At 37.7% G+C, this 15,886-nt stretch overlaps 1 protein-coding gene across 4 annotated transcripts in view; it reads right to left on the reverse strand.

The window, feature by feature from the left end:
- Dph5 (diphthine methyl ester synthase) overlaps positions 1-15,886 on the reverse strand; it is a 60,446-nt gene that overhangs the window by 20,129 nt on the left and 24,431 nt on the right. For all 4 annotated transcript variants that reach the window (XM_070088354.1, XM_070088363.1, XM_053784695.2 and 1 more), the window contains exons 4-5: positions 13,910-14,081; positions 13,196-13,450 (exon numbers count right to left, since the gene is read on the reverse strand). In XM_070088354.1, coding sequence (XP_069944455.1) covers positions 13,196-13,450; positions 13,910-14,081 — 427 coding nt within the window. The remainder of the gene's footprint in view (positions 1-13,195; positions 13,451-13,909; positions 14,082-15,886) is intronic.

A 15,886-nucleotide genomic window follows, 5' to 3' on the forward strand; every position in this document is an offset into this window, starting at 1 on the left:
CAAAATCACCGATGCGTATATGTCACCGAGACCACTAACTTCAAGGGAGCGTAATTCTGTGAGTTTTCGGCCAAATTTCGTACTTTTGGTGTCATTACCATCGGGAAAAGATTCTCTATCATTTCATAAGAAAAAATAATTTTTTTTCCCAAAAAACTTTGCGACATAGAATGACAGTTTCAGAAAGGGGCTTGCGACAGTCAAAGGGTTAAACAACCATGGTGACATTACACTAGTTCCATGTAAAAGTTGGTCTAAGACCTACTTTTACCGGAAAGTAGTCTCCCTCTCTTCTACACATCCTGAGCCTCATTATCCTCATAAAAACTCTTTACAGCATTTAGTAACTTACCACCTATTCCATATACACCTACCATCCGACTTACGACCTGCTCGACTTACGACCACTCGACTTACGACCGTGTTTTTTATGCCAAATTTCTGGGAAATAAACAACTATTTGTGTTGTACACAGTGTTTATCCTAAACCTTACAGTATAAAATACAGTACTAACAACATAAAAAGTAAAGTAAAACATGAAATACCAAAATAAAACAATAAAATAAAGTCATTACAAAAATGTTTTGTTGATATTCAGTAGTAAAGTTCGACTTACGACCATTTCAACTTACGACCGGTTTCTCGGAACCGAACTCGGTCGTAAGTCGGATGGTAGGTGTACTTGCAACATCTGCCACATTGCTCCCCTATCCACTCTATCATATGCCTTTTCTAAATCCATAAATACAATAAAAACTTCCCTACCTTTATCTAAATACTGTTCACATATATGCTTCAATGTAAACACTTGATCTACACATCCCCTACCCACTCTAAAACCTCCTTGTTCATCTGCAATCCTACATTCTGTCTTACCTCTAATTCTTTCAATAATAACCCTACCGTACACTTTTCCTCGTATACTCGGTAAACTTATTCCTCTATAATTTTTACAATCTCTTTTGTCCCCCTTCCCTTTATATAAAGGGATTATACATGCTATCAACCAATCCCTAGGTACCTTCCTCTCTTTCATACATTTATTAAACAGAAATACCAACCACTCCAACACTGTGTCCCCCTGCTTTTAACATTTCTGTCATGATCCCGTCAGTTCCTGCTGCTTTACCCCCTTTCATTCTACGTAATGCCTCACGCACCTCCCCCACACTCACATCCTGCTCTTCTTCACTCCATTTCCCCATCTACTAACTCCCCTACTCTGTTTTTAACTGACAAATCCATTCGTTCCCTAGGCTTTCTTAACTTGTTTAACTCGCTCCAAAATTTTTTCTTATTTTCATTAAAATTTCTTGACAGTGCCTCTCCCACTCTATCATCTGCTCTCCTTTTGCACTCTCTCACCACTCTCTTCACCTTTCTTTTACTCCCCATATACTCTACTCTTCTTATAACACTTCTGGTTTGTAAAAACCTCTCATAAGCTACCTTTTTCTCTTTTATCACACCCTTTACTTCATCATTCCACCAATCACTCCTCTTTCCTCCTGCACCCACGCTCCTATATCCACAAACTTCTGCCCCACATTCTAATAAGCTATCTCATCTAATATCTCTATTTTCTTCAATAATTATAAGACTTAAACATACCTTTTCTTGCCACTTTCAGCAACATTTGTATGCCTACTGAGTGCTATGACTGCTTGGCCAAAAACAAAATATGACAATTAAAAGATCAAAACAATTCACAAACACAGCTAACTCCTAAGACAACGGAACTGAACACATTCACAAAGGCTGGGATAGGGTTGATGGGAGTGTCGGGGGTGGAACGGGATGGTGGTAGGTCTCCCCTGCTGACCCACAACAAGGCGGCAGCTTGAGCTGGGGAAATTTTTTCCACGTTCACCAATGGAACCATGTTAAGTTATTTTTACGGCGTTGTGTAAAACTGTGTCGAATTTTTCAATAGTGTAATAACCAAAATGTGGCCAATAAACCCATGTATTATAACAGTCTACTGCACTGTAGACCAGTTTAGAATAATATATCTTTGGGCAGGGTGGCCCCCCCCAAAAAAAAAAGTTTCTCTTTTTAACTTTAGTAGTGTATACAGGAGAAGGGGTTACTACCTCCATGCTCCCAGCATTTTAGTTCCCTCTTCCGACATGCATGGATTACAGAGGAAGAATTCTGTTCCACTTCTCTATGGAGATAAGGGAAAATAAACAAAAGCAAGAATTAATAAGAAACCAGAAGAATACCCAGAGGGGTGTATATATATACAGTGGACCCTCGGGTAACAATGTCATTGGATAACAAAAAAATCGGATAGCGACACGTTTTTGCGTGAAAATATTGACTCAGTTACCGAAAAAGAACACGGTTAAGGACATTCATCCCAAACGTGTCCATGCGGCCTAAGCGGCCCAGCCACTCCATGTACAGCCATTGTGCCATTATTTACAAGCCAGTGAGGAAGATTCCACGCGTACATGCAATATATTTTGTATCATTCCATTGTTTTTAGTGCTTGTAACTGTAGAGCTAAAGAAGGAGTAGCAATAATGTTGAAGGATAAGCTATGGCAGGAAAAGAGGGACTATAAATGTATTAATTCAAGGATTATGTAGAGTAAAATAAAGGTTGGATGTGAAAAGTGGGTTATAGTAAGCGTATGCACCTGGAGAGGAGAGAAGTGTAGAGGAGAGAGAGATTTTGGGAAATGTTGAGTGAATGCATGGGGAGTTTTGAACCAAGTGTGAGAGTAATGGTGGTTGGGGATTTCAATGTTAAAGTGGGCAAAAATGTTGTGGAGGTAGAAGTAGGTAAATTTGGGGTGCCAGGGGTAAATGAAAATGGGGAGCCTTTAATTGAGCTATGTGTAGAAAGAGGTTTGGTAATAAGTAATACATATTTTATGAAGATGAGGATAAATAAACATACAAAGTTTGATATAGCATGTAATGAAAGTAGTTTGTTAGATTATGTATTGGTGGATAAAAGGTTGATGGGTAGGCTCCAGGATGTAAACGTTTATACAGGGGCAACTGATATATCGGATCATTATTTAGTTGTTGCTACAGTTAGAGTAAGAGGTAGATGGGAAAAGAGGAAAATGGCAACAAGTAAGAGGGAGGTGAAAGTGTATAAACTAAGGGAGGAGGAAGTTCAGGTGAGATATTTATTTATTTATTTATTTATTATAAATTTGTGCACACATATTGGCAGAACTTATTGGCAGAAAGGTGGGCTGGTGCGAGAATGAGTAGTGGGGGGGGTTGAAGCGGGTTGGAATAGTTTTAAAAAATGCAGTATTAGAATGTGGGGCAGAAGTTTGTGGTTATAGGAGGGTGGGTGCAGGAGGAAAAAGGGGTGATTGGTGGAATGATGAAGTAAAGGGTGTGATAAAAGAGAAAAAGTTAGCTTATGAGAGATTTTTACAAAGCAGAAGTTTTATAAGAAGAGTAGAATATATGGAGAGTAAAAGAAAGGTGAAGAGAGTGGTGAGAGAGTGCAAAAGGAGAGCAGATGATAGAGTGGGAGAGGCACTGTCGAGAAATTTTAATGAAAATAAGAAACAATTTTGGAGTGAGTTAAACAAGTTAAGAAAGCCTAGGGAACGAATGGATTTGTCAGTTAAAAACAGAGTAGGGGAGTTAGTAAATGGGGAGATGGAGGTATTGGGTAGATGGCGAGAATATTTTGAGGAACTTTTAAATGTCGATGAAGAAAGGGAGGCAGTAATTTCATCCACTGGCCAGGGAGGTATACCATCTTTTAGGAGTGAAGAAGAGCAGGATGTGAGTATGGGGGAGGTGCGTGAGGCATTACGTAGTATGAGAGGGGGTAAAGCAGCTGGAACTGACGAGATCATGACACAAATGTTAAAAGCAGGGGGGATATAATGTTGAAGTGGTTGGTATTTTTGTTTAATAAATGTATGAAAGAGGGGAAGGTACCTAAGGATTGGCAGAGAGCATGTATAGTCCTTTTATATAAAGGGAAGGGGGACAAAAGAGATTGTAAAAATTATATAGGAATAAGTTTACTGAGTATACCAGGAAGTGTATGGTAGGGTTATAATTGAAAGAATTAGAGGTAAGACAGAACATAGGATTGTGGATGCGCAAGGAGGTTTTAGAGTGGGTAGGGGATGTGTAGATCAAGTGTTTACATTGAAGCATATATGTGAACAGTATTTAGATAAAGGTAGGGAAGTTTTTATTGCATTTATGGATTTAGAAAAGGCATATGATAGAGTGGATAGGGGAGCAATGTTGCAAGTATACAGAATAGGTGGTAAGTTACTAAATGCTGTAAAGAGCTTTTATGAGGATAGTGAGGCTCAGGTTAGGGTGTGTAGAAGAGAGGGAGACTACTTCCAAGAAAAAGTAGGTCTTAGACAGGGATGTGTAATGTCACCATGGTTGTTTAATATATTTATAGATGGGGTTGTAAAAGAAGTAAATGCTAGGGTGTTGGGGAGAGGGGTGGGATTAAATTATGGGGAATCAAATACAAAATGGGAATTGACACATTTGCTTTCTGCTGATGATACTGTGCTTATGGGAGATTCTAAAAAATAATTGCTAAGGTTAGTGGATGAGTTTGAGTGTGTGTGTAAAGGTAGAAAGTTGAAAGTGAACATAGAAAAGAGTAAGGTGATGAGGGTATCAAATGATTTAGATAAAGAAAAATTGGATATCAAATTGGGGAGAAGGAGTATGGAAGAAGTGAATGTTTTCAGATACACGTACATGTATTTGGGAGTTGACGTGTCGGCGGATGGATTTATGAAGGATGAGGTTAATCAGAGAATTGATGAGGGAAAAAAGGCGAGTGGTGCGTTGAGGTATATGTGGACACAAAAAACATTATCTATGGAGGCAAAGAAGGGAATGTATGAAAGTATAGTAATACCAACACTCTTATATGGGTGTGAAGCTTGGGTTGTAAATGCTGCAGCGAGGAGGCAGTTGGAGGCAGTATAGATGTCCTGTCCAAGGGCAATGTGTGGTGTAAATATTATGCAGAAAATTCGGAGTGTGGAAATTAGGAGAAGGTGTGGAGTTAATAAAAGTATAAGTCAGAGGGCTGAAGAGGGGTTGTTGAGGTGGTTTGGTCATTTAGAGAGAATGGATCAAAGTAGAATGACATGGAGAGCATATAAATCTGTAGGGGAAGGTAGGCGAGGTAGGGGTCGTCCTTGAAAAGGTTGCAAGGTCGGGGTAAGGGAGGTTTTGTGGGCAAGGGGCTTGGACTTCCAGCAGGCGTGAAGGGATTCAGGGAAACCGGTTGTTTTTATATAGCTGCACTCGAGTCCTGGAAATGGGAAGTACAATGCCTGCACTCTAAAGGAAGGGTTCGGGATATTGGCAGTTTGGAGGGATATGTTGTGTATCTTTATACGTATATGCTTTTAAACTTGTATTCTGGGCACCTCTGCAAAAACAGTGATAATGTGTGAGTGAGGTGAAAGTGTTGAATAATGATGAACGTATTTTCTTTTTGGGGATTTTCTTTCTTTTTGGGTCACCCTTCCTCGGTGGGAGACAGTCGACTTGTTAAAAAAAAAGAAAAAAAACTGCTAAATAAGCCATAATGGGCCCAAAGAAAGCTTCCAGTGCCAGCCCTGTGGTAAAAAGGGTGAGAAATCCTACTAAATTGAAGAAAGAGATCCTCGCAAAATACGAAAGTTGAGTGCATGTCTTCGAGTTGGCCAGGTTATATAACAAACCCCAATCAACCATCGCTACTATCTTGGCCAACAAAAAGGCAATCAAGGAAGCTGTTGTTGCGAAAGGTGCAAGTATGCTTACAAAACAGAGATCGTTGGTGTGGATCAATGAGAAACAATTATCAGGAGATAGTGTTTCTCAGTCAGTAATATGTGAAAAGGCAAGGCAGTTTGCATGCAGATCTCATAAAGAAAATGCCTCCAAAGAGTGCTCATATTGATGAATTTAAGGCTAGCAAAGGCTGGTCTGTGAGATTTAAGAATGGTAGTGGCATACACATTGTGATAAGGCATTGTGAGGCTGCCAGTTCTGACAAAAAAGCTGCTGAAAAATATTTATATGCAGGTTAAGGGGTACACAGAGGCTGAAAAATTAAAACCCCAACAAGCGTTCAACTGTGACGAAACAGGCCTGTTTTGGAAGAAAATGCCGAACAGAACCTACATTGATAAATTAGACACATGTGCAACTCTTGGGTATCTTTATTGAGGAAACGTTTCACCACACAGTGGCTTCATCAGTCCATACAAAGGAGAAACGTGAAGAACAGGAGGAGAATGAGGTAATCAGTCCCTCAACCTTGAGACGATGTAGTCAGTCCATCAATCTTGAATAGAATACAGCATATCTGCGGAGAAGTAGCTTATATACCGTAAGCAGAAGAGGTGCAGTAGTCATAGATGGTGTCACATTTATCCAATGTGGAAGTAGATCATGCCCAAGGGTTAGGCAAGCGAAGAATTCCCAAGTATTACAATCCTGTCAGACACTGCAACTTCTCGGGATCATAATACTTGGGAATTCTTCGTATGGACTGATGAAGCCACTGTGTGGCGAAATGCTTCCTCAATAAAGATACCCAAGAGTTGCACATGTGTCTAATTTATCAATGTGAAGGTTCTCTCAACCATTCATCTACAGGACCTACATTACTCAGGAGGAAAAGGCACTCCCAGGACACAAGCCTATGAAAGACAGTAACTCTCATGTTTTGTAGTAATGCTAGTAGGGATTGCAAAGTGAAGCCTTTAGTCTTGTATCACTCAAACTCCAAGTGTTCAAGAAAAACAGTGTCGTCAAGACTAAATTGTGTGTGACGTGGAGAGCAAACAGTAAGGCATGGGTCACTAGGGGCATTTTCCTCAATTGGTTCTATGACGTGTTTGGCCCCAGTGTGAAAAAATACCTCCTGGAAAATAAACTGGAACTCAAGTGCCTCCTGCTAATGGACAATGCTCCTGCTCATCCTCAAGACTTGGAAGAGCAAATTGGGGGGGGGGGGAGAGGGGAGTTTAGTTTTATCAGTCAAGTTTTTGCCTCCTAACACCACTCCTCCTCAAGCCCATGGACCAGAAGGTCATTTCAAACTTCAAAAAACTGCACACCAAAGCAGTGTTTCAAAAGTGCTTTGAAGTGACCTCACACACTGAACTGACCCTAAGACAGTTTTGGAAAGATCATTTCAATATCCTCAGTTGCATAAACCTTATAGGTAAGGCTTGGGAGGGAGTGACTTGCAGGACTTTGAACTCTGCTTGGAGGAAATTGTGGCCAGAATGTGTACAAGAGAGGGATTTTGAAGGATTTGGGGCTAACTCTGAAGAGCCTATGCCAGTTGTGAAATCTATTGTGGCACTTGGGAAGTCCAAGGGGTTGGAGGTTAGTGGCGAGAATGTGGAAGAGTTGGTGGAGGACGACGATGAAGAGCTAACCACTACAGAGCTGCAAGAGCTTGAGGTGCAACAGCAACAGACCACAGCTCAAAAATTTCCTTCAGGAGGAGGAAGAGAGATGGAAGAAATTGCCTTCGTCAAAGATTAAGGACATTTGTACAATGTGGGCAAAGGTGCAAGCATTTATGGATAAACATTACCCTGACACAGCTGTTGCAGGCCATATTGGCAACATGTACAATGACAAAATTGTGTTCAATTTTAGGGAAATCTTAAAGAGACACCAGAAACAGAGCTCTCTGGACAGATTTTTGGTGCAACACTGGTCCAGTGACTCTCAAGCTGATCCTAGTGGCATTAAAAAACAAAGAAGGGAGGTAACCCCAGAAAAGAACTTGTTACCTAAAGTCTTTACGGAAGTACAAATCACCCGCACATAGAAGAGAGAAGCTTAAACGACGTTTCGGTCCGACTTGGACCATTTACAAAGTCCAAGTCGGACTGAACCGTCGTCATAAGCTCCTCTCTTCTATGTGCGGGTTATTTGTGTATCGTTCCAGTCACAGTACTGTGCCTTTTTTTGTTATTTATTCTTTATGGAAGGGGATTCCCCTTCCAAACAATTGTAAACTCCTCCATCCTCTGCCCTCCTATCTCACCACTCATCAATAAGTCCTCAATAAAGGTAAGTGTCATTTTATGAATTATTACTGTATTTATTTTTCATGTCTCATTATTTTCTGTGTAGGGAAATGTATATTTCATGTAAAAAAAATTATTTTGTTTAATACTTTTGGGTGTCTGGAATGGATTAATTGAATTTCCATTATTTCTTATGGGGAAAATTAATTTGGATAACAAAAAAATCAGTTAAAGACAAGCTCTCTAGAACGGATTAATGTCGTTACTCGAGGGTCCACTGTATATGCTTGTACATGCATGTGTAGTGTGACCTAAGTGTAAGCAGAAGTAGGAAGACATACCTAAATCTTGCATGTTTATGAGACAGAAAAAAAGACACCAGCAATCCTACCATCATGTAAAACAATTGCAGGCTTCCATTTTACACTCACTTGGCAGGGAAGTTGTACCTCCCTGAGAGGTTGCTGTCTACCAACCTACTACCTAGAGTAATATACAGTAGGGCCCAGCTTTACGGCATTTCACCTTACGGCGTTCCGTTAATACGGCGATGTCAAATTATGACCAAAATTTGCTATACGGCAAGCGGTCTTTCAAATACATGCCCCACCCGGTTTGCTTACATTCTCCGTGACCACATCTATTATGTCGGGAAACTTTCCAAAATTTCAAGTGTTTGAAAGTTACTGCATATTTATATGTATACTCTGATAATTATACTTATGTGTACCTGTACCTAAATATACTTACACACTGTGCTGGTGTGCAGGTACACATTAAAATTGCTAAGTCTCTCTCTACTCATGACGCCAATACTACGTAATAATAATCACTCTTGGGCACACTAAATGTCTTATTTTACATTAATATAGGCATTTTCATTAATCCATCTATGATATTTTCCTCAAAATTATATATGAAACCCGTTACGTAGCATATAAACATGATACATACATTCACAGAATAAAAATTATGTAAATATGAGATTTGTTTACAAAGCAGCTGTGTAGGTAGAGTCGGAAGAATTACGTTTTCTCTAGTCTAACTGGGGGATATCTGTAGAAAAATATTCTTTTCGTATGCCTTCACTCTATATATAGCAATTCACGACCCTTGTGGGTTTAGTACTTTTTATTATGATGATGATAATAATAATAATAATAATAATAATAATAATAATAATAATAATAATAATAATAATAATAATAATAATAATAATAATAATAATACTGTAATAATAATATCTTCATTCACTCTAAAAATGGTGTGTTGCTGTTTGTTTACTCTGTACTAAATTGTACAACTTGTACACAATGTAAGAGTATTTGTATTGTGAGGTAATTATTATAATAAAAAAATATTGAGGTAAATGTTTTACAAACTCTTACAAACGTACGTGAATGAACTAAAAGTAGACACACATTAATACACATTTATTTCGCCTGACCAAGTGATCACCCACTACCTGTTCAGTTTGTGTTCTTACATTGTCTCAACTCTGTATCTCGTTCTCTCTTTCGTTTACTCTTTCATTAATTAGTTGGCTCTCATTGACGATGGCGTCTAAGCTTAGCTGTGATAAAAAGAGGAGTCGTAAGCCTCTTGCTTTAAGTGACAAGTTAGAGGATGATGGTGTGCCATTCTGATTTTATTCAATAAACACTCTGCCACTCACCTCTCACATATTAATATTAATATTTTAAGGCAAGTAATAAGTGTACTCTGTGTGTATCTTACCTTTTATTGTGTTTTTAATACCTATTTCTATTGCTAACTTAATTTAAGTTAGTGTAAACTTGTTGTCTGTCATTTATTGCATATTTTATATGTGCTCTGAAAATAATACTTGTGGACCTGTGTGGTAGCCGGCCAGAGGAACATCATTACGTTTTCTCTGTTAAGTCATCAGAGAAAACGTGTGTGAATCTGCATTTGGCCCAGCCACTCCCCCACTCCGCTTTTGTTTACAATTTTCGGCATGAATTATTCATTACTTCTCCCTTCGTTTATGATGGCATCTAAAGGTAGTTGTTAGAAATTATTAAAATCAGTGAACAAGGTATGTCGATGCTAATAATATGGCTCTGGGCCACAGTGTAGGTAGCCGGTAGGTGTAGCCCAAGCAGGCTACACCTACCAGCTACACCTACCGGCTACCTACACTTACTTCCTACAAATAAATACTACTCACCTCTCTTCCTATATTAAGACTACACATATTTTAAGGTAAAAAATGAGTGTATTGTATGTGCATTTAAACTCCCTGGGATGTTTTAAATATCGTATACGTATTAAGTATGAGACGGTGAGCCAGGGCTACCTACACCCGACTTCCTACAAATAAGTACTACTCACCTCTCTCCCTACATTAAGATAACAAATACTTTAAGATAAGTAATGAATGTACTGCGAATGTATTTTACCTTGTGTGTTTTTAATGCCTAGTTCTATTACTAACTTAATATATTTTAGTGTAAACTTGTTGTCTTGCATTTATATGCATTTATTAATGGAAAAAAATGACGTTCTGCCTTCCGGTGATGATTGCTTTCCAGCGACAACCTGGAACCTAACCCGCCATATAAGTGGGGCCCTACTGTATATACAGTTGACCCTCAGTTAACGATTTTAATCTGTTCCAGAGAGCTTGTCCTTAATCGATTTTATCGTTCTTTCTTTCAACAAACCAGCCGTATCCCACCAAGGCAGGGTGGCCTAAAAAGAAAAATGAAAGTTTCTCTTTTTAATTAAGTAATTTATACAAGAGAAGAGGTTACTAGCTCCTTGACCCCGGCCTTTTAGTCGCCTCTTACAACACGCATGGCTTACGGAGGAAGAATTCTGTTCCACTTCCTCATGGAGATAAGAGGAAATAAACAAGAACAAGAACTAGAAAGAAAATAGCAGAAAACCCAGAGGGGTGTGTGTATATATATATATATATATATATATATATATATATATATATATATATAAGGAGGGGTTTGGGATATTGGCAGTTTGGAGGGATATGTTGTGTATCTTTATATGTGTATGCTTCTAGACTGTTGTATTCTGAGCACCTCTGCAAAAACAGTGATAATGTGCGAGTGTGGTGAAAGTGTTGAATGATGATGAAAGTATTTTCTTTTTGGGGATTTTCTTTCTTTTTTGGGTCACCCTGCCTCGGTGGGAGACGGCCGACTTGTTGAAAAAAAAAAAAAAAAAAAAAAACATGTATGTGTAGTGTGGCCTAAGTGTAAGTAGAAGTAGCAAGACGTACCTGAAATCTTGCATGTTTATGAGACAGAAAAAAGAACACCAGCAATCTTACCATCATGTAAAACAATTACAGGCTTTCGATTTACACTCACTTTACAGGGCAGTAGTACCTCCCTGAGAGGTTGCTGTCTACCAACATACTACCTAGAGTAATATATATACGGTTAACCCTCAGTTAACAATATTAATCCGTTCCAGAGAGCTTGTCCTTAATCGATTTTATCGTTATCTGGTTCAATTTTCCCCATAAGAAATAATGGAAATCCAATTAATCTGTTCCTGCTGTCAGGAGGCATCACAGAACAGTACTTCAATATGATGCTATTATCAACTCTATGGCTTATTTATCTATCACAATTCATCTAATATGACACAATAAACAATATTAATAACATAGAAACATGATATATACTGTAGAATGAATAAAATATATCATAATGTATGTAAGGAGTAAGTGGTGGTGGCAGAGGCAGGAGCAGAACCCACCACCACTGTTCACACTTAATGTACATAATATATAAATAAGAAATATTTACATTTTAATTTATAAATAAGAAATATTTACATTTTAATTTATAAATAAGAAATATTTACATTTTAATTTATAAATAAAAAATATTTACATTTTAATTTATAAATAAGAAATATTTACATTTTAATTTAAAATAAGTAAGTTTATTCAGGTATACACAAATACAGTTACATACATAATTATCATACATAGCAGCATATGTTTAAAGTACCAAGGATAATCCAAAAAAGTCAGAGTGACTTATTTCCATTGGAGTTCATTCATATTTACACTTATAGTATTTACTTTTATACTTACACTTCTATATTTACACTTACCTTGGAGATGTTAGTTTAATTAGTTAGTTTGATGGAGGAGATGCTGGCAGAGGTTTAGGGTGGTGGAAAATAGCAGCAGGGCAGTGTATGTTCATTGGCCCTATACACATCCAACAACATTTGAGAGTTACTTTCATGTCGTTTTTCTATTGCTTACTAGCTTAACTTACTTGCTACACTGTTAATTCTACACTTTATCACTGGCTGGCACTATAGCATTTATCGATACCTGCTGCTTTAGTATTGTACATATCGTAGAATCACTGAATCACTGCAGAAGGCACATTCTCCCCTCTCTCTTCCTCCTCCACTTTGGTACTTTGCTACGAGTTTTTCCTTGAATTTTATTGTGTTTCTTTCCTTCTTTATCACAGGGCTGGCACTAGAAACTTTCTTTGGGCTCATGGTGGCTTATTTAGCAGTTACAAGAGCTAAAAACAATGGAATAATACAATATATATCGCATGTACGTGTGGAATCACCATCACTGGCTTGTAAACAATAGCACACTACCTTGTACATGGGCTCAGGCCACGCAGACACGTTCGGGACAAATGTCCTTAACTGAGTTTTTCATCATTAGCCGAACCAATATTTTGACGCAAAAACGTATTGGTATCTGATTTTATCGCTATCCGATAGCATCGTTAACTGAGGGTCCAGTGTAATGTTAAAAAGTTAAGTAGTACTGGTCTTGGGTCTTTGCATAAAAGCAAATTTATAAAGCACACAGCAAGTCATTTGCATAAAATGGCATCACTGTACAGAAGTAAGTCTGCATAACGCAAATTGCAGTGAGGGTGAAACCAGTACTACAGTACATGTATATGAATCTACACTTGGTAATTTAAACCATTCATCTCTTAATAAATATAATATGGAAAGGAAACAAAGATGAAGTTTCAGTCCATGATGGACCATTTAGTCATAAGTGAGCAGATAATGTCACAGATGGACGAAAATGTCATCCAAAGTTTCCTTCCCAAATTGTGACAGTAATTTTTAAGCTTTTATTCTAAATTTTATAGTTTTAAGGGAACCTTTTATTTTATAGCAAAAAATCTTGCCTTTTAAACTTCCCCTCATAATACACTGTGAGCTCGTCCCAACTCTCACAATGCCAACACAATGAGTGTTCTCCGTCAAGAGCCATTCACTGTCACTTCCAGGGCCCTTGCTACTCTCTGAAGAACCAGTGTTGTGTCTCTGAAGTACACTCAAGATTTGCTGTGCTGCTTGATGGACACGCATGTATCGTGGTGGCTCAAAGATTTTTCTTCCCCTCAGCAAGTTCTCTAAACTCTGCTCCTTTACCTTAATATCTGGAATAACATATATCAAGATTAATTTTATTCAATACAACTATATTGTCAAAATACTGTACAAGGAAATTTTCAAGAGTTTAAGCAGTCATACGAGTTTCAGGGTTCCGACCCTGGAAGGGTTAAATCTCAATAATCTTAGCACTTTTAATTTCTGGGATCATGACAGTGAAAGGGATAGAGGTCACTATAATATCAAGATATGTAATAACTATGATGCCAGGAACAATATTACAATGGGACAACAGTTTCATTTTTTCCCCACAAATGGAAACAATTAACAATGATGATACAGTAGAGACATTTTATGGAAGAAAGTTTCTGAGGATACATAAGAACAGCTGAACTTTGATGAACACCAATGAAAAATGCAACATATCGTAGCAGGGCATGCACAATATACAAAAAAAATTAATGATACTTTAAAGAAAATATTCTAGTGCTATAGCTTCAACAAACCTAATAAACAGAGTGTGTGAAGTTTTTTCCGTAGATTTTTGTTAATCTTATCACAGAAGCTGACAGGTTCCCAGCCATCCTGCCAGAATGGAATAGACACAGTCTCTCCAAAGTGATACAATTGGAGCCCACAGCAGCCCACAGCATTCATAATGGAGGCATTACTCAGCACCTGAAACACAATTTCATCATTCATATACCAATTGGTTCAAGATGTTTCATCATTTTGTAAAACAGCAAGCTGTAAGCTACTGGCAAGCACTGAAGTAAAGTGTGTATGTAAATGAGTGTCTAACATGAAAGCGGCAGAATCTATTGTACAGACTTCGTAAACTCAAATGTGAAAACAAGGAAAAAATTAAACAATGTGTCACTCATTGCATAATCATAATGAGACATTCAGACACAGTCACAGGTATGAAATAACTAATGACCAAGATCCATCGAGTTTCCTTAGAGTCACTGGACTGACAGTGTCAGATTAACCAACTGATCAAATCAACACTGTCCCACATAGTGCCATGTACCCAGTTCTTTTTATTACTGAACAAATAGTGCCTTACTTCACTTGTCTGGTATGAATTAACTCCTTTTAACTTCACGAAATTCACTTAATCCACTATATTCCATTATTCTCCAAATAAAGTGATACTGAAATGTACTGAGCACGGTTCTGTTTGGTTAAGAGGAGCATACATTATTTCTTTAAAGTCTTACCTTGATAAACTCTGTTTTTTACTATTTAATACAGATCTTTATACACTTCTTGTTTACAGGCTTTGTTAACATTTGTGCAATATCAGGTGAAATATCAGGTGCTAAATAAGGTGCTCAGTCTGGTGTTAAAGTGATATCTAATTTTTACTCAACAAATTAAAAATTTTTTGCATTAATCCTTTGACTGTCAAGACCCCAAATCCTGAAGTGTGTCTCTGTTTTGCAAAATATTTGAGAAAAAAAAATGATAATCTTTTCCCGATGGTAATGACACCAACTCATCGGGTCCCGGGGACTTATTTTGCTTCAGTTTGTTTATCTGTTTAATAACCATGTCCCTTGTGACAGTAATATTAGTTAATTTAAATTCATCATGAACTAAATAATTGTTAATTACTGGAATCTCATTTACATCTTCCTGTGTAAAAACTGACAAAAAATAGTCATTAAATAAGGAACACATTTCCAATTCGTTATCCATCAGCTGTCCATTCCCAATTTTCAGAGGTTCTACTTCTTCCTTCATCTTCGTCCTATACACTTGAAAGAACCCCTTTGGATTAGTCTTTGATTCATTAGCAACTCTAATTTCATAGTCACGTTTAGCCTTTCTAATCCCCTTTTTTACTTCTCTTTTAAGCTGAACATATTGGTCAGTAAGGTTAACCTCTCCTCTTCTGATGCGCCTATAAATTCCCCTTTTCTCCCCTAATAGATGCTTTAGCCTACTGTTAACCCATTTGGGATCGTTATTATTGGACCTAATTTCTCTCTGGGGAATGTATATACTCTGGGCACGGTGTACATTATTTAGAAAAAAATCATAAAAGCAGATCCCTAACATAATCATAAGTATGAGCATCGTCAATAAAATAATTAGCTGGATAACCCCAATCAAGATTAGACAGGTGTTCCCTAAGTCCAATATATATAATCGGCAGAACGGAAATCAGGGATTTTTACTGTATTATGATTATTCTTGCATTCCCAGTTAATGCTAAAAGTGATGGATTTGTGATCACTTGTGCCAAGCTCTTCAGTGATTTCCAGATTATTTACGAGTGTTTCCTTATTTGACAAGACTAGGTCTAGCAAATTATTACCCCTGGTAGGCTCTGTTACGCACTGCTTCAGAAAACAGTCCTGAACTCTTTCCATAAAGTCACTGGACTCAAGATTACCTGTCAAAGAATTCCAATCAATTTGACTAAAGTTAAAGTCCCCTACTATCACTATGTTATTGTGTCTAGAAGCCCTAAC

The sequence above is a fragment of the Cherax quadricarinatus genome, chromosome 2 (genome assembly GCF_038502225.1).
Source record: "Cherax quadricarinatus isolate ZL_2023a chromosome 2, ASM3850222v1, whole genome shotgun sequence".
NCBI classification, from domain to species: Eukaryota; Metazoa; Arthropoda; class Malacostraca; order Decapoda; family Parastacidae; genus Cherax; species Cherax quadricarinatus.